The sequence below is a fragment of the Myxocyprinus asiaticus genome, chromosome 23 (assembly GCF_019703515.2).
Source record: "Myxocyprinus asiaticus isolate MX2 ecotype Aquarium Trade chromosome 23, UBuf_Myxa_2, whole genome shotgun sequence".
NCBI classification, from domain to species: Eukaryota; Metazoa; Chordata; class Actinopteri; order Cypriniformes; family Catostomidae; genus Myxocyprinus; species Myxocyprinus asiaticus.
The window spans coordinates 5,913,340-5,939,467 of record NC_059366.1 but is presented as its reverse complement, the minus strand read 5'-3'; the positions used below and the strand labels follow the sequence as shown (position 1 = coordinate 5,939,467).

The window sequence follows — 26,128 nt, the reverse complement described above, 5'->3', positions numbered from 1 at the left end:
ACAAGATGCAATTAATTCATTTGCAAAGCTTGTACAGTTTATAATGCCCCTACCAACACCACCTCTGTTCACTTTGTTCATGCATCCCTGGGTGATGGACAGTGCCTTGAGTTGAGTCACTAAATAGACAACAAAGGTTAAGATTTTTGTAAGCTTTGATATTTATTTGTGCCGCAATTAATACACATCAAGACTGGTGGGCAATGCTGGCATCCTAATCGAACAAAACGATAGGAAATAAAACTCTGAAGATTTTCTGTACTTTGATCTGAAGGAAAGGGCAGAAGAGGGTGATAAGTCAATTGAAGTAACTGTATGACTCCAGTTGAAACTGGCACTATGTCAAAATATCTGTTCATGTGAAGGGGAAGATGGGGCTTTTCTTTATTCAGTTCCCAAGTTTTCAGACAGTAAAGGCCAAAGGCAGTTGTGCAGGAAGTGAACAACAGCATTAGAAATCTCATCAACGGCAGTCAGGAGGCAAAACCGGAGCAGGTCCATGGCAGGCGTGGCTTAAGAAGATCTATCGGTGTGTTTCTTCCTGCTGGTCTTTTCGATCATGGTCTCCACCACTGTGGTTGTCTCCTCATAGCCCTTCACTTTTTTGTCAGATGAGAGCTTCTCCACAGACTCCACTACTTCTACCTTCTCATAGCTCATGGAATCAGGTGGGATGGAACTGTGTGATGGCATGGGTGGAGGCCCTTGGAAGCTGCTGGGATCCTCAGAGTTCTTGCTCTTGCTTCCACGTTGGGGCAAGGGCTGCCTGGGTCCTGGAGGAGGGCTTGAACCTTTGTTATCATGAGGACCTGGTGGTGGACTAGGGCTCGGTTCAGGTTCTTTTGCCTTTGGATGAGGCTCTCCATTTTTGGATTTTCCTCTATCACCATGTCCATCATCTTTCCCCTTCCCTGGTTCTGCATCATCTGAGGGTGAGGAAGGGGTTAGGGGTGTTGGTCCAGATGGGGGACTGGGGGAAGGTGAGGGTGTACCGCTCCAATAAGGATCATAAGGCATCATGCCATCTCGGATTGTAACGAAGACGTGACTGGCGGAAGGGGTGGTTGAGACGAAGCAGGGGTCCAAGTAGTTAGAGTCGCCCATCACCAGGACATAGCGGCCTTTGGTAAAGAAGTCAGCGATGGGCTCTGGTCTCTTAACCCTCCTCATGCGGTCTCGTATGATGTTACAGAGCGTGTCGAAGGCCTTGCTGATCTGGGCGCCATCGGGCACATCCTCGTGAGGAACATGCTCCTCTCTTTTTGCAACTTGCTCCTCTATGACCTGTACTTTCTCCTCCTCCTCAAACTCCTCAACTGCTCTCTCTTCTAGTCCACCTTCTAGTACTCCTTTGGAAGTGATCTCCTTCTTTTTAAACACTTTCTTAGCCAAGTTCTTCTGACGAGGCTTTACGTTAGTGATATCTTGGATTGCTTGGGTAATATCTACAAAAGCAGATAACAGACATGGTTTTAATTAGCCAAATTTGTGTGTACATCAAGGTTCATTCTTCGAAAGTACCTTTTGAACTTTGTAACTTTGTAAGCATGTTAGCCCTGTGATGAACTGGCCATCTGTACAGGGTGTTTCCCTGCCTTCAGCCAGAGGTAGCTGGGATAGGCTCTAGCTTTTTGTACAGTATATGTTGGGATGGCTGATATGGCAGCCATCTTGGACTTATTTGTAACCTATCATAAATGCAGCATCATGCAAAAGCAATAGTTCCCTGTCTGTCACTTACTCGACGTTGTGTCGATGTATTGACACTAGGGGTTTGATCTCGAGAGCCCCAATCACCTTTGCTTAAAATAGAAAAGGCCAATGAGAATTGGCGAGTGGAATTTGCATGCCACTCTCCATCCCCGGACATATGGGTATAAAATGAGATGGTGTGCACAACTCATTCAGATTTTTCTTCGGAGCCGAATGCATGTATTGTGTTCATCCTCTCACCTTTCGCTTATGCTGCTGGATTTTACAGCGCATATCAGCGGTCACCCTTGCACGGTCAAGTGTTGTGCTTCCCCTGGGTGCTTCGGCGGCTGAGACTGTGGGTGCTAAAAGAGTACATTCAAAAGAGTATATTTCCTTCTAAATGAGCTTGCGCAAACGCTTGCCGTCTTTTTAAAGATGTCCTTCCAAGTTTGTGCTACTGGATGTGGCCGTTATCTCTCCCTTCCGGACAGCCATGAAATCTGTCTCGAGTGCTTGGGGCGCCAGCACACCGAGGCAGCTTTCGTGGAAGGGTTATGTTCTCATTGCAAGAACATGCCCATCAGAACGTTGCGATCACGGCTCACTTCCTTCTTCATGAAGCAAGGGTCCACCGCGGCTGCTTCCCAACCTGCTCCATCCTGGGCTGATGCTCAACCGGCAGGGTCGGCAAGCACCGCGGGCGATCTGGATGTGGATACGGGACCATTTTCACCGGCTCAACCCCCGCGGACCTCCCATCCTCCAGCATGCTCGTTCTATCCAGAAGAGCTGTCGAGCTCTCCATGGCGGAGCGGCTAAGGGATATGTCGAGCTCCCCCAGGTGGAGCGCTCCGTAGTGGTGCATTTATTTCCCGCAGGGCGCAGCCACCTGGCATGAACAACCAAGGCTCCCTTCCAAGGCCTGTAAGTTCTCTTCCTCATTAATGACGAAGAGTTACAAGGCTGCGGGTCAAGCTGCTTCCACCATGCATGCCATGGCCATCCTGCAGGTCCACCAGGCCAAGGCGCTAAAAGATCTGCTCGAGGGTAGAACCGACCCAGGGCTGATGCAGGAACTGCGTACTGCGACCGACCTCGCCTTACAGGTGACGAAAGTCATGGCACGTGCCCTGGGCCGGACGATGTCCACTCTTGTGGTCCAAGAGCAGCACCTGTGGCTCAACCTTGCTGAGATGCGTGATGCCGAGAAAGTCCGCTTTCTTGATGCGCCCATCTCCCAAGGGGGGCTTTCGCCCATCAGTTCTCGGTGGTGAGGAAGCAGACCGAGGCGATTAAGCACATCTTTTCGTGGCGTAACTCAGCTGCCTTCAGACCTCCGAAGCCCCGTGCCCCATCTGCTTCTCACCAGAGCCGTTCCCCTGCGGTGCCGGCCCCAGCTCCTGTACCATCAGAGCCCGTATGCTGGCCTCAGAGAAAAAGATCCTCCCGCGGGAAGTCGGCTCCACCTGACTGTCAGCCGGCCTCCAAGAACCCCGGACGGGCTTCGAGGCAACCCTGGCATGGGCAAACCAGGGATGAGGCGACTGACTCTGACTGGTCTGGCCCGGGTGAACTCTCCAGCCCCACCATCGCCCCTGGGCCAGCGCATGGTAAGTATTATATCGCCGGGTGCCCTCTGGGCCTTAACGCCCACATGGTCGGTAAAACAGCAGTTTTTTTCATTACCTGGGTCAGCGCCCTCACGATGGCCAGGCACTGAAAGTCTTTACGGTCAATCAGGTGAACGAGAGTACCTCCCATTCCCTCAGTTTCCATCGAGAGATAGCCAGCGAACAGGTAAGTGTGCTGGTCTCTGGGGTCGCTCGCCCGCCCCAGTCACCGGCCACCGTTGCGGGCTTGTGGAGCAGCACGTCCCCTCTGGGCTGTCTTCCAGGTGGGGCGCCTGCTCTGCCTTGCCGTGAAACACCCTGCCCGGGCACGGTAAGTCCAGTCGTCCCCTAGGAGTCTGGAGGCCTGGTTAGCACTCTCCAGCCTTGCTGTGGCTCATCAGGACAATTCGCCTCGGATACGCAATCCCGTTCGCCAGAGGCCCGCCCAGGTTCAGTGGCATCCTCTCAACTACAGTGCAGGGCGATGGTGTCTACGTCCTCCGGGCGGAGGTTGCCACCCTGCTGGTGAAGGGAACAATAGAGCCCATCCCCGTAGCCGAGTTGCGCAAGGGTTTTTACAGCCCTTATTTTATCGTGCCCAAGAGAGGGGGAGGGTCGTGCCCAATCTTGGATCTGCGTGCTTTGAACAAAGACTTAAACAGGCTTCTGTTCAAGATGTTAATTCAGAAGCGCATCCTGGTGTCAGTACGACATCAGGATTGGTTCGTGGCCATCGACCTGAAGGACGTGTACTTTCACGTATCGATCCTTCCTCGACATGGACCCTTTCTTCAGTTTGCCTTTGAGGGACGAGCATACCAGCACAAGGTCCTCCCCTTCGGTCTGTCCCTGTCCCCTCACGTCTTTACCAAGTTTGCAGAGGCTGCCCTGGCCCCGCTGAGGGAGAAGGGCATTCGCATTCTCAATTATCTCGAGGACTGGCTAATCCTAGCTCACTCACAGGATCTATTGTGTGCGCACAGGGACCTTGTGCTTCAGCACTTTGACTGACTCGGGCTTCAGGTCTACTGGGAAAAGAGCAAGCTCTCCCCTGTGCAGAGCATCTCTTTTCTCGGTATGGAGTTGGACTCTCAAGGCACGTCTTACGACCAAACGTGCTCAGTCAGTGCTGACCTGCCTGAAGACCTTCATCCAGAAGGTAGTGGTGCCAGTGAAACAATTTCAGAGGCTCCTGGGACATATGCCATCCTCAACGACGGGTCTCCCCCTCGGGTTGATGCATATGAGACCGCTTCAGCACTGGCTACAGACTCGAGTCCCGAGGTTGGCATGGTGCCATGGCACCCGGCATGTGACCATCACGCCACAGTGCCGTCAGACTTTCAGACCTTGGTCGGACCTGGCATTTCTACAGGCAGGTGTTCCCCTAGAGCAGGTCTCAAGGTGCGTCGTGGTCATGACATATGCCTCGAACTCGGGCTGGGGTGCCATGTGCAATGGGCAAGCAGTCTTGGGGCTCTGGACAGGGCCCTGACTCCTTTGGCAGAGCATCAACTGCTTAGAGTTGCTGGCAGTATTGCTGGCCCTGCAGAGTCTTTGACCATTGATTCAGGGCAAGCATGTGTTGGTCCAGACCGATAACACAGCGACCGTAGCGTACATAAACCGCTAAGGTGGCGTACACTCACGTCGCATGTCGCAACTCGCCCACCGCCTCCTCTCCTCTCACGGCAGGTAACGCTCCATGGGGAGTGGGGACTCCACACCCACGTAGTCCAGCTGATTTGGGAGAGATTCGGGGAGGTGCAGGTAGACCTGTTCGCCTCCCAAAAGTTCACTCACTGCCCCCTTTGGTACTCCCTGTCCGAGGTTCCCTGAGGAGCCTCATGGCACAGACTCTGTGCAAAGTCAGGGTGGACGAGCAGCAAGTCCTATTCGTTGCGCAGTACTGGCCCAACTGGACTTGGTTCTCAGATCTGATGCTCCTGGTAGTAGCACCTCCCTGACGCATTCCCCTGAGGCAAGACCTTCTCACTCAGGGGAAGGGCATGCTCCAGCACCCGCGGCCAGACCTCTGGAATCTCCACATCTGGCTCCTGGACAGAGATGCGCCATCGGGTCTGTGCTGTCTTTCCTTCAGGAAGGGCTGGAGAGACGGCTGTCTCCCTCTACCCTGAAAGTGTACGTGGCTGCCATAGCAGCTTACCACATCACACTGGACGGGAGGCCCTCACGACAGCGCGACCTGATCAACAGGTTCCTCAAGGGCGCGAGGAGGTTGAATACTCCTAGACCACACCTGATTCCCTCTTGGGATCTCTCTGTGGTCCTACCTGCCCTACAGAGAGCCCCCTTTGAGCCCCTGGAGCAGGCCGAGCTCAGCACTTTGTCTCTGAAGATGGCCCTCCTGATGGCGCTCACTTCCATTAAGAGGGTAGGGGACCTGCAGGCGCTCTCTGTTACCAGAGAATTCCTGGAGTTCGGGCTGGCACATTCTCACGTGATCTTGAGACCCCGGCCTGGTTACGTGCCCAAAGTTCCCACCACTCCTTTTCAGGACCAGGTGGTGAATCTGCAAGCGCTCCCTTCAGAGGAGGAAGACACGGCTTTGTCGTTGCTGTGTCCAGTTCGCGCTCTGCAAATCTATCTGGACCGCACGCAGAACCTTAGACACTCAGAGCAGCTCTTTGTCTGTTTTGGAGGACAGCAGAAGGGGAAAGCTGTCTCCAAGCAGAGGCTAGCCCATTGGAATGTAGATGCCATTTCTCTTGCATACCAATCTCAGGACTTGCCATGTCCCTTGGGAGTCTGGGCGCACTCCACTAGAGGTGTTGTGTCCTCCTGGGCACTGGCAAGGGCAGACATATGCAGAGCTGTGGGTTGGGCTACACCCAATACCTTTGCGAGGTTATATAACCTACATAGACCCAAGTGTTACGCGGTAATAGCGGGTAGACCGGGCAGCCGGTTGGGTGTACTGCTTGCATTGCGCCTTTCCCCTTTTTTCAAAGGTGATAACGTGCGCCTTTTTGTCCACAACAGTTCCCCGTATCCTGTGAACCCCGGACACTTTTTAATTCTTAAGCACTGTTCAGTGATGAACTTGGCGGAGGAGTAATGACACCAGGCCCAGTACTTGTGGTATGCCCCTTTTCAGGTAAGCCCATGTGCTCAGGCTCAGTGCTCCATGCCTGGTGATTCCCCCTTGGTAATCCCGTATGATGAGTTTCCACTGTTCGGTTTCCCCTTAGGTGAACCCTGTGTTTCCCCTTGCCAGAGCTTTCTCTGCCTCGGCCACTGTGGCTGCATACCCTCTCTGTAGATAGGGTCCTCCAGTGGTATCATTCCATATGTGAACTTCCCCGTTGGTAAGTCCATGTGAGGTATTCTCCACATGGTAACCTCCCTCTGGTAGGATGTGGTCTCTGTAGTGCTCTCCTTCCTGGAGAGGGAAGAGCACTTCCCAGCACTATTCTAGAAAGTGCTCAGCAGGAAATTGCTTAACAGCAAACAGGAAAGGCACAGCCGGTAGCCTCCCCCCTTACCTAACTCGCTGGAAGGTCACGACGTGGTTGAGCGCTTGCTGCGAGGCACGCAGCAGCTTGCCCATGTCCACACTTCCGTACCTCGTGACACGGTTCAGCACCTGCGGCATTTCCTATAGGAACCCCTAGTGTCACTACATCGACACAACATTGAGTGAGTGACAGACAGGGAACGTCTTGGTTACTGATGTAACCTCTGTTCCCTGATGGAGGGAACAAAACATTGTGTCCCTCCTGCCACGGCGCTGAACCGGCCTCTGACATGGCCGGGACTCTTTATCGGCTCCTCAGCATAAATATGAGTGAGTGGTGCATGCCATCTCCTTTTATACCCGCATGTCTGGGGGCGGAGAGTGGCATGCAAATTCCACTCGCCAATTCTCATTGGCCTTTTCTATTTTAAGCAAAGGTGATCAAGATCAAACCCCTAGTGTCACAACATCGACACAATGTCTCGTTCCCTCCATCAGGGAACTGAGGTTACATCAGTAACCAAGACGTTTTCAGTTACCAGTGCCACTGTAGAAGTGTGATATTTGTTTAAGAAAGTATTTCTATTAAAGGTTATACCAGATTTTCTGAAATATGCTGGTTAAGTTTAGGCCCAAAACATACTGTACACAAGTATGTAATAAACATTTCTACTGTAGTTTCTCAAGTTCGAGTTCGTGTGCCCTTGTGTTCTAAAAAATGTCAGTACAAAATTCAGAATGCAACACAACTGGGTGTCATATCCTCAGTGTTGTCACAGGGGGAACTATAGCAGACATAAGTGCAAACTGTTTTATTGTCAGTTTTTTTTTCTTTTTTCGGGTCAACTACTAAAGAAGTGGAGCAACAGTTTGAAGAGAATCTTGCTGAGTATGGTTGCTTAAGTCGGCATGTTTATAGCTAGATAACTGAATAATAACACAACTGGTTTAATGGCTCTGAGATTTTAAGCCTGACATTCTACCGCCCCCTTGAGTAATGAGGTTTGTTACCACCACAGCAAAGTATAAGCACACGTAATTATGTTTAGCGGGACTGCGTTGGCCAAGCATTCGTGTCTATGTTAGCATACTAGTATGGTACTGTAACAGGTTGGGCAAGGAGTTGGCGGGAACCGGCTAAACTGTCCACATAAAGTTTAATAAGAAACTTAACATAAAACAAACATAAACACAGACACCCATGCAATGTGGTCACGTGCGTCTCTCTCTCTCTCTCTCGAACTGATGTCTCTGGCTGCCCCTTATCTCACTCTCCCGCTGATCAGCTGATTCAGCACTGGCCGTGCTCCATCATGGCCCGGCCATGCCCTCCTCCTCGTCACACTCCTCCCCCGCCCGATTCAGGCCGGGGCACACTGGTCTGACTAACTCCTCCACATCTCTGGAGGGGACACGCTGCCCTTCCGGCCGTTCTGTCAGCCGATGATCCACCCCGCCTCCTGGGAACCTGGGGGAGAGACGAGGGCAGGCGTGGGGAGAGTGAAATGGCGAACGGGATACACAGAGAGAGAGAGAGAGAGGAGAGAGAGAAAAACTTGCTCGCCGGTTTCTGGACATGCTGTCACCCGGTCCTCAACCGCTCCTCCGTCCCCTGGCGGATGCCAGCTCTCTCCTACCCCGGTGGACGGCAGCAAGTTCTCCGGCCCCTGGCGGATGGAACCACTCCTCCCTTATCGGCAGATGGCCGTGGTTCCACCAGCTCTCACCGGCAGCGACCCCTTCATCCCCAGGCAGACGGCCGCAGCTACTCCCCTGGCGGATGGCAGCGGTGAGGACTCCACGACAGCGCATCCCTCCTCCCTCCCAGGTTTCAGCACCACTGTAACTGGTAAAGGTTGTGCAAGGAGGAGGCAGGAATCGGCTGTACAGTCATCAAAATGTTTAATAAGAAACTCAACAAAAAACAAACATAAACACAGACACACATGCAACGTGGTCGCATGCATCTCTCGAACCGGTGTCTCCGGCTGCCCCTTATCTCGCTCTCCCGCTGATCAGCTGATTCAGTGCTGGCCGTGCTCCATCACAGCCCAGCCACACCCTCCTTCTCATCACAGGTACTAATATTGCATAAAGTATGTTTCTGGGCCGAAAAAAAAAAAATTATTATGAAAACCCTTATAATTGTAAGGGTATAGTCACTAAGGGTTTTTATACAGTAGCTTAAGGAGTTTCTAGAAACTGGGCCCTGGCCTTTAATTAACTTTATTAACTATTACTTGGTTGCACAATGGCAAGAAAATTAACTAGTTGGAACATAACAAGATGGAAATAATAAAATAAAGTTAGCCATTTCTCAGTGAGGGATTGAAAGTTAGTTTACATGAGGGTGTCAACCTGAAGTTCACTTTGATACTTTTTAACCAAACCCATTTAGAAATGTGGTACTGTAAATGGCAATATACTGTATATAAAGCAGATATTTTAAATAAATGATCATATATGGTTTGCACTGATTTTTCTCTGAAAAAAGTAATGTACTTGTACATACAGTTCTGTATATAGAACATATATTTTAGAATACTAATACTATATATTATAAAAGACTAACAGGATGAAAAGTGATATTAAAGATATAAGGAAAATGTGCAAGCACAAAGCTCAGCCTCAACTGTTTTGTTTTCCTCTCAAGAAATGTTTTGTGGCTCTGTACAAACAGCAATTACTCAAGTGCTTGACATCACTCAATGTTGTACCATGAGCGCATGCATAAAGGTCATCGTCATTTATCATTGTTAACAGGGCCAAAGCAAGGATCTTGGAAGCAGTTGAACTGCATTTCTAGATTCAGCTTAGCTGAGAGGGAGAGAGGGACACAGACAGAGAGTGGGCTTGATTGACAGCTGAGTGGGCAGAAATGTTCGTTCTGGCAAGCAGCTGCTGGCTGCTGATTTGTTGCATTTTAAGACTATCACAATGATGCAGTCATGTTACATAAGACCCCCAACCCCATCCCACAAGACTCTCACCTTTTCCTTTCCTGCTCATGGTAGGACTATGGGTGCATTTATAATTGGATGTGAACAGGGTGATGGGTGTACCAATTATTGCTGAATTCAATCTGTGTGTGAGAGAGAGAAACAAAATCAAAATTAAAATGGAATACACACCACCTTTACACTAAGCTGCAATATGAAACATTTCAGGAGGTGTCCAAAGAGAAATAAGATGAAATATACAAATATTTTAAACATAAAGTGGAATAATGGATGTTTCAAATAAAAAAAAGCTAAATATGTGTAAATTACTAATCTTGGGTAGATGACAGGATAAACAGAATAAATGTGTTAATTACTGGAGTAAAAAAAAAAAAAAAAAAATCCAGACAAAATCTAGCTGGGCTTATGGGAAAAATGTAGTTATACTGCCACTGTGTGGAATAGCCTGCCCTAACCCAGATACAAATATTCAAACGACTGTGTGCATAACAAAACCATATTTGACCAAACAGATGAGTGAATCTCATTGAAACATGTTCAGGCCACATTTCACTCCAAAATCAAAAGACGAGAATGAAATATTATATATGGCATATACTAAAGGAGCATGTTTAAAGACAATGGTGTGGTACAAATGCATTATAAATAATTGATATGCATTTAAAGCCACATGCACAAAAACTAACTAGGACTAGATAAATTGGGAGAGTACTTGGTGTAGCATCATTCTTTTGACATAAACATGACAAGGAAAGTGACAACACAAGTGAGTCAAGACATTAAAATAATGAATATAAACACAAAGTGGACTGTAGCAAAATAACATAATCCCTCCTTTTAAACTCACTATAATAATCATGAATTAGGGCATATTATTATTTTTTATTATTATTTATTTAAGTGTGAATAAGTGTATTTATTATGCATGGAAGTTAAAATGCTCACTATTTGGCAAGTATTGCATGGTAGTCATCCTTTTAATGCATTTTGTGTATATCAGTTTTTTATAATGTATTTGTTAATGACTTAGTCATTAATAAACCCCTTTATAAACCCTTAACAAAGGGAAGATTAATGTCAAGTGTTGCAATAATTCCTTATTATAATGACAATTATAATGACATAATAATTACAACATTATTAGTTTATCATTACTGTACTATATTACTGTACAACACAACTTTGGCAGCTGCGCTGCATCTCTGTTGATTTCAGCATCGCCCACAATTTAAAAACATGTTTAATTGTGCAAACCCGTGTTGACCCCCTGGAGTTTGGGGTCCTGGGCTTAAGGCCGTGTAAGCCTGTGCATTGCTATGGCCCTGGTGATCCTGGTTTTTATGCATTCATAAAATTCATACTGTGCACAGTATACACACTATATACAATACAGAAATAGTAAGAGTAGTATGGTAATATGCTATAGGCTTTGTGTGATCCTCTCACCTGTTGTCTTCGTTCTCAATGATCCTCTTGTATCTCTCGAGTTCATTTTCCAATGAGGTGTGGTATATGGCCAGCTGTCGACACTTGTTGGTGTACTTCTCGAGTGACCTCTCAGCCTCTTCAATCTCCTTCCTGAGAGACTCGATCTGTTCGTTGTACAGCTGGATCTCATCGTCATAGTTCTCCTGTGTGGTTTTGATGGTCTGTTCCAACACTGACATCTTAAACAAACAGACACATTAAAGCTCAATTTTGCTCAAGGAAAATCCCACATACACCCTGATAACCCATGAAAGGGATAAAGTGATCAGTTATAGTATTCATAGTTTGCAAATGTTTAGTGAATGCAATAAATGTAGAAGACAGCTATCAGGTACTGTATGTCTCAGTAAGGATACAAACTTTAATAATGAATACTGATAGTAAAAGGAATTCTCACAAAACCAGTCAAGAAAATGTCCTGGTCATATTTAACCACAAATCAATATATATATATATATATATATATATATATATATATATATATATATATATATATATATATACTGTATAACTTGCCATCATTTACTCACCAAACCTGAATTCCTTATTCAGGGGAGCACAAAAGATGAAGTTTTGAAGAATATCCTGGACTGGGAATATCCTGGACAACATTTTTGTCTCCAAAATGACAAAAAGGCACCATAAAAGCATCATAAAAGTGCTATACAAGAGGTCCATACAACTTGCGCTCAACTCTTCAAATCTCCACTGTAGCTCTTAAAAAATGGCACCATTAGACGTATCAGGTCAGGTTTGAGATCAGTGATATTTGGATATGAAAAAAAATAAAAGTAAAAATAAAATAAAATAATGTTTTATGTCATTGATGTACAATCTGATGTGATCTGTCTAATGTGCTATCTTTGTTTTGGGAAGAACAGTGGATGGGAAGATTTTCAGTGACTTTTTTGGTCTGTTTGTCACAAAGAGCAATTGTATGGTTTCAGAAGACTTGAATATAGTGCACAGGTCATTTGGACCCTTTTTTTAGATACTTTTATAGAGCTTTTGTTTTTGGTCTTTTTGACAGACCCAGTCCAGATTCACTTACATGGAAAAGAGCAACCAGGATGTTCTTCAAAAATTCATATTTGTGTTCCATAGAAGAAAGATTGTGTTGCGTCACAACCCAGTGATTGTTCACATATTGCATCTCAAAGCAGTAAAGATACTGGCAGTTTGCGACACAACTATTGTTCGCACAGCTATGTATCGCTTTTATTGATTTCTGAGACTGATGCTATACATTTAGAGAGCATTAACCTTTCTCACCCACTGTTATGGAAACCCACCTCTGTCTGCAGTCGCTGTTTTTGCACCTGTAGCTGGCAGATGGTGCTCTTATACTCGTCCAGCTGACTCCTCAGGGCAGGCACCTGCCTCTGAGCGATCAACCTCTCCTGCTCCTGAAGAAAGAAAGATCTTTTTCAGTGAAGTAACAATCAAAGATCATTTGTAATCTGATCACATTAAGGTAAAATATGTTTCCCTTTGACTTACAGTACGTCCTCAAAGTACACCTTTCAACTACCAATATTAACTCATCTAAGAAGACTGAAGCACTGAAGTTCAAACATGCCCCAAAGCAAGTCTCTATTAAGAGAATGCATCCAGAATGGAAGACTAGGTGAGCTTCTTAAAAATTGAAGGAATCAATTATCAATGTAATATTCAAAAATAGAAACATAATAAATAAATGTAAAAATGTGACCAATAAATAGACATATTTAAAATTGTTTATTTTAATTTGTAGTTAAATGTAACAAAATGATAAAATTTAAATTGCATTGCTAAAAAAGTAAAAAGTGGCAATTATTTATCTATTTGCCAGAACATGTCTTAAATTCCAGTCGAAAATTTTTTGGTTGCTTTCACATGTAAAAAGTCCAATAGAATGATTTTAACAAAACAAAATAAAAAATAAAAAAAATGTCCTGGTCCTATTTTACTTCTACGGTAACTCAGATAACCACCCTGTACAATTGTGGTGAGAAGAATAGCATCTCAGAATGCTATTCTGAGATGCGGGTTGGCGCTGTTTTGGCAGCACGAGGGGGACCTACACAATATTTGGCAGGTGGTTTTCATGTTGTGGCTGATCGTTGTATATATATATATATATATATATATATATATATATATATATACACAACGATCAGCCACAACATGAAAACCAAAAACCAGGGTTCTAACAGTATACTTTAAAGAAAAGAACGTGAATACAAAGATCTTTCCTCTAAGTACCTGAAGTGCAAATTTTAAACACACACTTCATATGACTGGTATGTGAGGAACAGTGTCTGAACCCCTGCTGCTCGAAACCAAAGCTGAAGTGGGATACAGGAAGATAAAGGGTGTCATCACACAAGGAGACTGATCACTCAGGGCACATTCAGATGCCTGTGCTAATTTCCTTGGCACCACAACCACCCAATTCGAGAGCCCTGAGGCGCTGCGAGCCGCAAGGTCACCCTACCTCTGAGACAGACATGTTTGCCATGAGGGGAATAGTCTGTTTGATCTGCTGCAGGATGTTGAGATAGGTCTGGATCTCAGCAAGATTCTATTGGAGAAAAAGGAGGGATCAATGGAGGTACATCATGAGTGTTGGAGACAGTTAAAAGGGTCAACTTCATTACCTAAAGAGACTTGCACATCAGTTTCACTTTTACAAGGTGCTTATTAACTTCATGAAATGTTTACCCCACTCAACTGCAATTGTGGAAGCAATACAATGAATTGTATCTATAAATGTTGTGCCATTATACCACAAAAAGCATTTGGACACTCTCAAAATTGCACTTTTGTGTATTTAATTTTATGTCTGTTAGCTTGGATATCCTCAATATGCTACCCCCAAAAATTAATAATAAAATAAAATAAATAAAACGACATTAAATATTAAATACATTTTATATATATATATATATATATATATATATATATATATATATATATATATATACATATATATACATTCACAAAGTTGTTGTGACATTAACTCACATTAACTTGTTGTGGCTTTTTTTATATTTTATTTTTTTATTTAATTTTTTTATTAAATGAGTGAGCCCATTGATATGTACCAGCTAATCTTGTTTCAATGGGAAAAATGAATTGGAAATATGTCAACACAGGAAAGATAATTGGGCTCGTTGAGCCATTTCGTGGGGTCTTTAAGTCACAAATGGAACAGTTTAAATGTTGTTACCAAACAATGCTATATATTTTTTTAGAACACATTTTTGCAATTACTTTAAACCAACTGAGTCATGGTGATTTTTAGTGGGTGTTAGTTCCCCTCAAGTTCACTCGAAGAGTGCAACTGTGATTATGTGAGTAGTGGATAACCGCCAGGGCGGTGCTTAGCAATGGAAGTTTCCCTTGCGTTTATCGCAGCTCGAGAGCTGTATACCCAAAAGGTCACTCCATGACATCTGTGTGTGATGTCACCGATGTTATAATACAGGGTGTCACACAACAGACTTCCTCAGGTGCCTAGTCTCATCTCGCCCACTCCGCGTGTCCAGGAACCCTGGTGGTCATCCACTACTCACATAACCACAATTAAATTACAGTATGTAACTAGCGTTATGGTTCGTATCTGCTGACTGCCAGGGCGGTGCTTCGTATTGTATGACGTGTACCCACACTGTCACGAGGAGTGGCTAAAGTATGACCTTTACTCCTGGGACAGAACTGCTGATGTCAGGTTGGCGGATGAAACAACATTCACTTGATAAAACGAGAGACTGTGCACAGAGATGACCATGTGGCTGCATCACAGACTTCTGATAAGGGAACCCCTTTTAGAGCAGCCCAGGATGTTGCTATCCCCCTAATGGAATGGCCCGCAACAGGTGCAGGCAATGTTTGAACACCATGCTTGTGAGCCAACTCAATCACCTCTACCACTCAGTGAGATAGACATTGCTTAGAGAGTGTGAGACCCCACTTGGCTGCTGAAAAACACACAAAGAGCTGATCTTTATGGCGTATCTCAGCTGTTACCATAACGTAATGTCTCAGCACCTTGACCAGGCATAGCAGGCTTCATCGATGATCAGTGCTATCAGTATATGCTGTGAGGACCTTGGGCAAGAATGTTGGGTCAGGTCTCAACTTAACACTCATGTCTGCCATGCCCCAGTAGAGACATGAAGGACTGACCGAAAACACATGTAATTCACTGATGCACTTGGCCGTTGACACTGCAAGGAGAAAGGATGTATTTAATGAGAGCCACTTAATGGGGGCTTAGTCAAGGGGTTCAAAAGGAATCCCACAGAGAAAGTCCAGAACTGTGGGGAGATCCCATGGTGGTGGTCTAACCAGCCGGGATGGTCATAGCCTCTTTGCTCCTTTGAGAAAAGCAACTAGTAAGTGACGTGAACCCAGCGAAGAGCCATAAATGACGTCTCGATGACTGGAGAGCGCAGAACAATAGACCTTAATAGTGGAGGCCAGCCTCCCTTCTTCAAACAGTGATTGTAAGAATGTGAGCACTGACTCAGTTGAACAGGACAGTGGTTCCAACTGGCGGTCCCTACACCAGGCCTGGAATAACTTCCACTGGCTATCGTACATTGCCCGGTGGAAGGGGCTCTTGCATTTAAGATAGTGTGTCTGACTTCTGGGGTGCATGGAGTCAGTCTTGAGCTGGTCCCAAGGACCATAGCCACAGCTGGAGAAACTCTGGTCGAGGATGCTATATCTGCCCTCCCAGTTGTGATAGAGGGTCATTCCATGGAAGAATCTCCAGCAGGATACACTGTATGAGTGACAGCAGAAGGGGAAACCACGTCCGTGATGGCCATCGTGGAGCCACCAGGAGAACGCTGTGCTTCTCTCTCAGGATTCTGTCCAGTAGTGCATGGATGAGAGGGATTGGTGGGAAGGCGTACAACAATATGTCTGGCCAGGTGTGTGCGAAGGCATCCTGACCTAATGGACTGTCCAGGTCCCGCTCCAAGAACCATAGATGGCAGTGAGTTGTCTCTGCGGAGGCAAACAGATCTACCTGTGCCTCGCCGAATGTTCTCCATATGCCCATTACTACCTCTGGATATAGTCTCCAGTTGCCAGGGTTCAGTGCATTGCGGGACAAGCAGGGGTTAAATTGGACCGGTATGGTCCGGAAGGGTGTTCCGGCATCTTCGATTCCAAAAAGAAAAAAATATGTTTGTTTGTCAATCCATTATTATAATCCATATTGTATTCTCAGATGTGGTTTTTGTTTGATCCATTTGACACATTCTGTCTCAAGTTTATTATGCTTCACTCTAGACAGTTGTGGACGCTGGTAGAGGCAGCATGTATGAGAGCAGCACAAGAAAACGTGCCCCTGCATCCAGATATGCGTTCTGCTTCTGTATTGCGCCATGGTCTGATTTCTTTGACAGTTTCAAAGAAACTGCGTAATATGGAATCAACTGCTCACCTGTTTCATAGATCCACTGATATCCATTAGCGATTTTGCTCAGTTTTGTTAAAAAGCTGGATACACGAAAGGGTTTTGAAACCGGAATCACATGCATCCAAATCGACATCATCATACAGTTGTGCTCAAAATTTTGCATACCCTGGCAGAAATTGTGAAATTTTGGCATTGATTTAGAAAATATGACTGATCATGCAAAAAAATTTATTTTATTTAAGGATAGTGATCATATGAAGCCGTTTATTTTCACATAGTTGTTTGGCTCCTTTTTAAATCACAATGGTAACAGAAATCACCCAAATGGCCCTGATCAAAAGTTTACATACCCTTGAATGTTTGGCCTTGTTACAGACACACAAGGTGGCACACACAGGTTTAAATGGCAATTAAAGGTTAATTTTCCACACCTGTGGCTTTTTAAATTGCAATTAGTGTCTGTGTATAAATAGTCAATGAGTTTGTTAGCTCTCCCGTGGATGCACTAAGCAGGCTAGATACTGAGCCTTGGGGAGCAGAAAAGAACTGTCAAAAGACCTGTGTAACAAGGTAATGGAACTTTATAAGATGGAAAAGGATATAAAAATATATCCAAAGTACTTTGAAAATAAAAATTATGTTAAAGTTAAATAACATACATAAACAATGACAGACAAATCATTAACTCAGAATCCCATAAAAATTTAATTCTATGTGTCACATACCATACAGGCCTATTGATAAATCCATATTTAGACACCCATGTATTTTATTTAAACATTATTATTCAAATTTGGGGGGGATGGTAAGTTTGTGACATCACCCAATTTTAGGGTTCCCCCTCTGAAATCCCAATTTAACCCCTGGGGACAAGGTATCTGCTGTACTGTTTTGCACACCTGCCAGGTGTATTGACCTTAGAGACCTGGTGACCTGGTGCCCCCATAGTGATTTACATGGAAAGCAGTGCACAGGTTGTCTGTACATATAAGTACATGACAACCTTGTAGGACAGGATGGAAATGTTCTAGTGCCAGCCACACTGCACACATTTCAAGCAGATTTATATATTCCTGTGAAGTGCACGCTGACCATCTGCCACGTACTCCCCTGTGGTGCCAGGCTGCGCCCCAGTCAGTCTTGGAGTCATCTGTTGTTATTACCTCCCTGCGCAATGGAAGCTGTCCCATGGTCACTCCGGATAGGAGGAACGCAATGACCAGTGCTGCAGCTGTAAAACGTCCCTGCAGACTTCCTTTCTTTGGAATTATAAAATAGGTTGAATAAAATCCTTTGTCTGGAACCTGAGGGTTCACACTCTCTCTTTCTCCTTTCTTTAGAAGGGAATCGATCTCCTGAGAAAGTATCAAGGCCTGAACCGGGTCCCAAACAATGGTGACCCTGGACAGAGAGCTGGGGGGGGGGGGTTGGGGTAGTATCGGATTTGCAGCCTGTACCCTTCTAACATTGTGCACACAACCCAAAGATCCTTGATGCAGGTTTCCCAGTAGGGCAAAGAGGCAAGGCCCATATCGTGGCCCTATAGGCATCTGGAAAAGGTGTCTGAGCATTCCAGACCTGGCGGCAGCCACGTACCAGTGTGCCTACCAGTCTGCCTAGATCCTGAGCCATAAAACCCATTGTCTGCAAGGCTGTACTCAGGAGGTCATCTTGAGCCCTGTCCTCTCCATTGCCTGATAATTAAGTTTGCAAAGCCAGTAGCAGGTGAGCCAGGGAAATAGGGTCGCTGTGTTGTGAGCCGTAATGATGAGGTCATCGGTGCATTTGCATTCAGCACTAGGTCAATGTGAGTTTGGATGCAGTGCCTCGTCCGGAGAAACTACCAGCACTGCAATGCAAGGGTCTACCGCAGGTATGCTAGCAAGGTTGTTTTCTTCAGCCTCCTCCATATTTGACAGGATGCAGAGTGACAGACTCACCCGTGTACTCTGTGCATATGATTTAAAGGCTGCTGAGAACTCCGCCACAAAGTCTTTACAAACTGGCACAGAGAAGTCGCTTGCCACGGCTGCCCTCCTTAAAAAGGCAGTGGTTCCTGCTGCTTGAGCAGGCGGGGTATCTAGGCCCAGCTTTGCCAGAGCTACCTTTATAGTGCTCTGCAGAGGGGCTGTATGGCTTTTTGTAGTACCTTGAGATGTCAGTGAGCTGCTGCTAAAGCTCTGAGATGTGGTAGCTGACTGTAGGTGGTGCAGACTGTGCACTAGGCATTGAGTCTTCCACTTCTGACAGGTTGTGTTGGAAGGTGGCATTTGATGCTGCTGTGGAGAGGACGTCATAATCCTCATAGCCCCTGCATGATACAACAGGCTCAGAAGCCTCTGTAAAAGACACTGACAGGGTTCTTATTTAACGATAGCAGGAGGGATTTTATCTGTTCCATGTTAGATGACAGCAACTTTACATGCTGTGCTAAGCCCTGTTAAGATTTCCTCTTCTTTTGAGTCCTCTCAAACTTATCTGGTGTGTGATGCTTTACAGCCTTCTTTACCTTATTGGGGGGCCTGGGCACAGTCTCCTCACATTCATCACTAAGGCTCACCAGCCTAGACTGTCTCTGAGCCACTGGCATTATTGAGCACTCATACAAGGATTAGTGAGTGCCTTATGGAGGTGGTCCAATCCTAAGCATGGTGGGCAAAGTTGATGGGCATCATATGGCCCCATTGTACTAGAGCATTGGGCACACTGCCCTGGCGTATCTATGGCTGTACAATGAACAATATAGTCACAGTGATCCTATCTGTTTCTTTTTTTCTTTTTTAACTACCTTAGAACTATTAATTTATAAACTAATTATGTATAATAATCAGGTTAGTTCTCAGAAGAATATATAATTTTCCACTTAGAGTATACTATTTAGGAATATGAAATAAAAGATAACCTTCTACTAGAAGGAAAATGAGAGAAAAAGAGGAAAACAATCGAGATATAATCAACTCACTATTCTAAACAAACTTCCCAAAGTGAGGCTCAAGATGAGGCGCTGTTTGTGTGCTTCAGGGAGGGCTAGTGTAATGGTTATGCAACACTGTCACAGCTCGTTGCTGAGTTGGGCTCAAAGCAAGGCTGTCAATGTTCGTGCTTCAGAGGTAGCTCGCCCACTACTGAGCTGGGCTCAAGGTAGGGCTGCTACCAATCTTTAACACCAATTTCACTCAGTTCTTAGCGCTATAACGTTGTTAGTTTGAATCCAATACAAGAGGGTCGCTAACAACAGCCTGTGGAGGATGAACTAATCTGTAGCTCCGACAAAAAGTCACTAGGCTGTAGTTGTTTGAGCTCTCACCTGATTAGTTGCGAGAAGAGAAATGAGGAAGTCTGTATACCCTTTTGGGTATACAGCTCTCAATCTGCGGCAACCGCAAGGGAAACATCCACTACAAAGCACCGCCATGGCGGTCAGCAGATACGAAACATAACCACAGTTGTAGTTTTCTACAGTCTAATGTCAGCTAAAGTGCCCCAAAATACCTTTTGTCTTCATTTTGAACAGTATATTTAATGTTTTATCATTGAAATCCTTAAATCCTTTTTTGTGGGTGAAGTTGAGACATATTTTTAAATGTGGCTCAAGTGTCCAAAAACATTTGGTGCCTCTGTACAATAAAGCTTGTTAAAATATGCTAAAATGTAACAAAAACATTTTTATTTCTGTAGTCTGACATTAAATTTCAAAATTAAACAGGATATATTTATTATGCAAAACATATAGGGTAGGACTTGATTTTATCCTTTGCAATGCTTCATTTCCACATAAAAGACGTTGAAATACCAGTGAAAAAGTGGGCGGGCACTGTTGTGCTCTATTAAACATGCAATGTGACAAACATAGTGAGCAGGGCCGTATTAGCGCACGGGCTTGGGGCCTGTGACTGCAGGGGGACCCCCAATTCTCAATGAGGGGTCCAGTCGCGGTATCTGCCACCTTATTCTCCCCCGTCGATGTTCACGGGAGGACGCTCATGTAAACACGTTCAGCAAATACAAAGAAAGAGCACACCAGCAACACCCAACCTGCACCCCCCAATACTTCACCCTCTTCTGACAGCTGGCAGGGCCCAGCGTAACGGTGAGCCCCAGGGCCCAGCAGTACCTTAATGCGACCCCGATAGTGAGGTGATATGACAACAATGTAGCATACTACTGTTTGAAATGTTAAGCATAGAATAATACCTACTGTTCACTTAATACTTTTCCAAAAATAGTTTGCAGAATTCAGTATATGCTGCAGTATTCAGTAATAGTAAATGAAGAATTAGTTTTCCATTCAGAACATTAATTTCTTTGGAATGACATGCACCAACAATAAATTATGATCATTCCTAAGTGACCAGAAATTAAAAAAGTAAATAGGGTCAATACAGAAATTGAATTGGTGTGTTTTAAATGCTTTCAAGCAAGGTGATTTGCCATGATTTTCATTCAGCGCACACTTCTACTGGCAACAGTAAATTTTGCACAAGAACTTTTGAGAAGCTACTCGAAAAGAAGTGTAAATAGGGGTTGCAGTACAGGCAGCACACTTCAGGCACTCCTACCTTTTTGTGCCTCTCTTTGGTAGCATTGACATCGTCTTGCAGGAACTGCAGCTGGATTTGATACTCAAGGTTCCTCAATAGTACTGTGTCGGCCTCCTGCAGACAGGAGAGCAAATGGACTCAGCGAGAGATCACAGTTGTGTTGTTCAAAGAGACACTTTCTAAAGACAACTTGTGCATCAAACAGGACATCAAGACAACTCACAGCATTTTTCATAATTATATGTAGCAGTGTGTGGCAGATGGAAGGCGGAAAGGAATTCAGATTCCTTTTAGCCCTGTTAGCACTGGGCACATATAAACTGAAGTGAATTTCTGAAGGGATTATTAAAGCTATAAGCAGCTCAAGACCATGCAATAGACTGTAACAAAGACAAGGAGTAGGGCCTATGTTATAAATTGCTTAAAGGTGCTGTAAGCAGGGCCTGGGTAGCTCAGCGAGTATTGACGCTGACTACCACCCCTGGAGTCGCGAGTTCGAATCCAGGGTTGCTGAGTGACTCCAGCCAGGTCTCCTAAGCAACCAAATTGGCCAGGTTGCTAGGGAGGGTAGAGTCACATGGGGTAACCTCCTTGTGGTCGTGATTAGTGATTCTCTCTCTCAATGGGGCGCATGGTAAGTTGTGTGTGGATCGTGGAGAATAACATGAGCCTCCACATGCTGTGAGTCTCCACGGTGTCATGCACAGCGAGCCACGTGATAAGATGCGCGGATTGACTGTCTCAGAAGACTTTGTCCTCTGCCACCCGGATTGAGGTGAGTAACCGTGCCACCACGAGGACCTTGTAAGTAGTGGGAATTCGGCATGCCAAATTGGGGAGAAAAGGGGAGAAAATTAGAAAAAAATAAGGAGCTGTAAGCGATTTTTTCATAGAAAAGTATGCAAAACATTTCTTACTCCTTTAAAGAGTGTCCTGAGATATCTCACCAGTCTCTGTGACAGCTGTAGACTTTGTAAACTGCAAACAAAAATGTGTCCGCGGACCACGGACCCTTTACCGTGGTAGAATTACTGTAATCCACAGCCTTGGGCAGTGTCAGAAATTCATGTTTTTTATTAAGAAACAATACTTGCCCCCTGAAATTGATATTCATGGGCATTTTTACCTTTATGAGGGCCAGTTTTTTAAATGAAAAGGACAATGAAACAATTAAATCTTAGCTGTGTATGAAGAACTTAATATTGTATTGCCATTTAAAGCATGTTTTCATTTTATATTATTTTATTTTATTTTTTCACAAAAAAATAATTTGAGATCAAACAATAATTGGCAGAGCCCCTAGGGGTTGCAAACCTCCTGTTGAAGGGCTGTAATAAAAGATGCCAATTTTCAACAAAAATTACATTTATTAATAACAGAAAGCTTTGTCAAAAAAAATAAAAAATAAAAAAAATAAAAGAATTTGAATGTTGGCTTGGCAAAGCTTTGTATGGATGTTGAATAAAGTCTTGAAGTCTTACTTGAAGGTTACTGAGGCCTGATGTGATCGGAATTCATTGGAATATACTGTAGTTTCAAGACGTTTGAAAGCTATGAGTCTTGTGTTGTTTGAATACTGAAGCAGCTGGAAGAGAGATTTGAATGTTTAAAGCTATGACTGATCGGGTATTCTGGTGGTTGCTAGAGTGTTGCTACTGTAGGCCATTACTATTGTGTTATACATCGTGGTTGATTTTTTTTGTTGGATGGATGGATGAATGGGGGCATGGTTGGACAGATGGATGGACAGACGGATGGACAGACTCTAGTTGCTTATTGCTTTAATAACCACTTGTGAAATTGCAGGTCAGAGAATAGCAGGTTTATTTGTACCTTATTGAGCTGTTCCAGTGTGCTCCGCAGCTGCTCCTGATATTCACATTCATTTTTGTATCTGTGAAGAACAGAGAGTAATTCACAGTTAATCACAGCAGTTATGAGTGTGCATGGAACTGTTATTCCAAAGCTATTTCAAACCAGTAAGCATAATTGATCTACTGTCTGCTGAGATTTTTTTTAGTTTTTTTGTTTTTTGTCCACATTATGTTTGTCCTGTGTTATAAAGCACCATAAACAAACTAAACAACCAATTCTCATTCATTACAACTCCTGACCTAGAGTTAGACAGTAATTTAGCTTTTATCCAAAGCCACGTACCGTACACTTATGACTGCACAAAATCATTTTATCATTTTCCTCATAACTAACAAAATTACGCTTAGAACAAGAAAAACCAATTTGTCAAAAATAAACTTAATTCAAGTTATGTACTCTGAAAACAAATCTTATTATCTTACATAAGTTTTCTTCTCAAGTACATTTATCTTGTTTTAAGGATGTTTAAAAGATTTTAAACAAAAATACTAATTAAGATATTTATTTATTTATTTAATTATTTTGCACTGTGGGAACATCAAACCTCACTGGTTTTCATTCATGACCATGATGTTGTGATGTTTGGTCACAAGATGCAATGAGAACCAATGAGGTTTTATGTTATTGACGTTGCGGGAATATTTGATTTAAGTACTTAATTAATTACATGATTTGATTTGAGAATTAATAATGACTTAAATTTTGTTCAATTCATCAGGCAAAGTGATTGTTTTGCTTCAGAAAATTTGGAATATAGTGTATGAGTCCTATATAGATTACTTTTACTAATAACAATTTCAATGTGTGTTCAAATATACACATACCTTTACACTATGGCACAACCATGGGTTTTCCTGGCTCCAAAAATCGTCCTCTGTGGTGGCTGACATACACGGTCATCCACACACTTAAAGTTGGTTGGTTAAATAATTCAATTAATTCATAAATAACATAATTGCTTAATTGCAAATAATGTTTACATTGGATATCTTGGAGCTATTTTTGATCATCTAAGCATCTGGAACCTTTTAGATTTTACACATTTTTTATTTATTTTTTCTTTACTTCAAGGTGAAATCAAACTAAACTAATTCAATTTAAATAACACCTTATTTCTATAGGGCTAGTGATACTATTCGAACTGTATCCTAAGTAGACCACTGTACTGAGTTTCCTGAGATTGTTAAATATCAGACATCATGAGAAAAGCAGGAAAACTTGTCCATAATTAATAATTCATGGAGGTACTGTACAGACCCTTCAACTGTATATTGCACTTGCCGTTATAAAATTTTAGCATAGCCTACCATTGTTCTTTCATTGTTTAACAGTGGTATTTGTAATAACAAGGCCATAACCACATAAGACCATGGATGGCTCCTAATTACCATGGTTATGTCAATGTAGCTAGTCTTTAAAAAAATAAAATAATTAAAGTTTGTATTTGTTATGAAAAAAACTAATAACCTAAACACATTTAGAAACTTGACATAAAATTAAACAACAACAATAATAATACAATTAAGTCTAATAGATTCCACCTTATATAAGTAATATGGAACTATAACATTCCTTTCACTGTTACTATAGTAACAACATGATACATTAAAAAAGGCAAATGACGTCTGTTATAAAAAGTCTTGTAATTGATGTTGATGCACGTGACACAGTGTTTGTCTCCTCTTTACCTCATCAGAGCTGTTTATAATGTTGAGGCTGTCTAGCAGTTTGAGAGGTCTGAATTCCTCCATAGTGTTTTAAAGTAGAACATTCTCTGTAGAATTCAAATGGGTCGCATATGTTTTGTGGTGTGTGCTGCAACATCGAGTGAAGCCTTGTTGACTCCAAGTTCAGCTCAGCTCCGGTTATCTTATATCTGGGGCCACACTGGCAGGCATTGTGGTGGTTCACAATAAAATAAATAAATTAAATAATTAAATTAAATTAAATCAATCATGCCACTATCATACAGCTCCGGGCAGCACACTGATCCCACGAGCAGATTTGATGTTATGTTTGTTTGTTTTTTTTTTTACTTTGAATGATGTTGTCTTGTTATTTACTGTGAGATTTACTTGAGTTGCATGAGTGCTCAAGTCTGAAAGTGTGCCAAATGTGTGAGAGTTGGCAACCCAGGATTAGAGTAAACCATGTGAAGATTTTTATTTAATTTTTTATGAAAAAAAAAAAAGTCATACAGCTTGCAACATTAGGGTGAGTAAACCATTTTAATAAGTGGGTGAACTATTCCTCAAATTTTTTTTGTTAATTTAAATGAAATATTTAAGTAAAAAGAACCTTACTTTAATTGCAAATTTGAATTAACTCTACTTGCAAAAAGTTCACTTTACCTGTTGATTATGAAGACCACATTAGGAGAATTTGATTTCACAGTTTTCGAGAGATTACTTAATGACTTTGAGGCAATTAATTTACTTTCAGTTTATTCAGCTTGTTATGGTTTGCAGTTTAATGTGTATTGCACAGTTAAATCTTTTTAAATGTTAAATGTTTTTCTGACCTGCTGTTGTACTCATCCAACATGCGTTCGGCATCTTTGAGTTCTCTCTCCAGCTTGGCGCGATCAGACAGCAGTTCTCGAATGCGCTGCCTGTTGATGCTGATCTGCTCGCTGAAGGCCTCCTCTAGTTCGGGCGCCTCCTCCATGCGCTGCAAGGTCTCCAGTTGCTTTCGGAACACGGCGTTCCGTTGTTCCAGCACGCGCGCCCGGTTGATGTAACGTGCAAAGCGACTGTTTAGCTGTTGCAGGCTGTCCCAGCCCGGAGCGGCCACTGCTGAGGGCCCACTGACAGGAGCCAGCTCCATCTCTGGACTGCTGGGCTCCTCAAAGACATCGGAGTGCTCATACTTCTCCTTGCGCACTTCGCGCAGGTAGCTGGTCTTGAACATGCTGTGTACGTGATGGTGTCTTCCTCCGCTATGTTCTGTGTTAGTGTTTCACCCCTCAGCACCTTTAGTGTATGAAAACTAGGGTGCTCACCCTCTGCTGTCTCATGCTAGACTAAACTCTGCCCATTCGGGCCTCGGGGCCAAATAGCTAAACA

The 26,128-nt window shown here is 43.9% G+C and overlaps 1 protein-coding gene across 1 annotated transcript; it reads right to left on the bottom strand.

Annotated features, from left to right (window-relative positions):
* Window positions 1-137: 137 nt before the first annotated feature.
* LOC127413927 (filensin-like) lies at window positions 138-26,128 on the bottom strand. The gene is made up of 8 exons (XM_051651505.1): window positions 25,585-26,128; window positions 23,022-23,082; window positions 21,207-21,302; window positions 13,708-13,794; window positions 12,524-12,637; window positions 11,190-11,410; window positions 9,774-9,865; window positions 138-1,445 (listed from the first exon to the last, which is right to left on the bottom strand). Exons 1-8 carry the CDS (start codon window positions 25,971-25,973, stop codon window positions 514-516), a joined length of 1,992 nt encoding a protein of 663 aa, XP_051507465.1. The 5' UTR covers window positions 25,974-26,128; the 3' UTR covers window positions 138-513.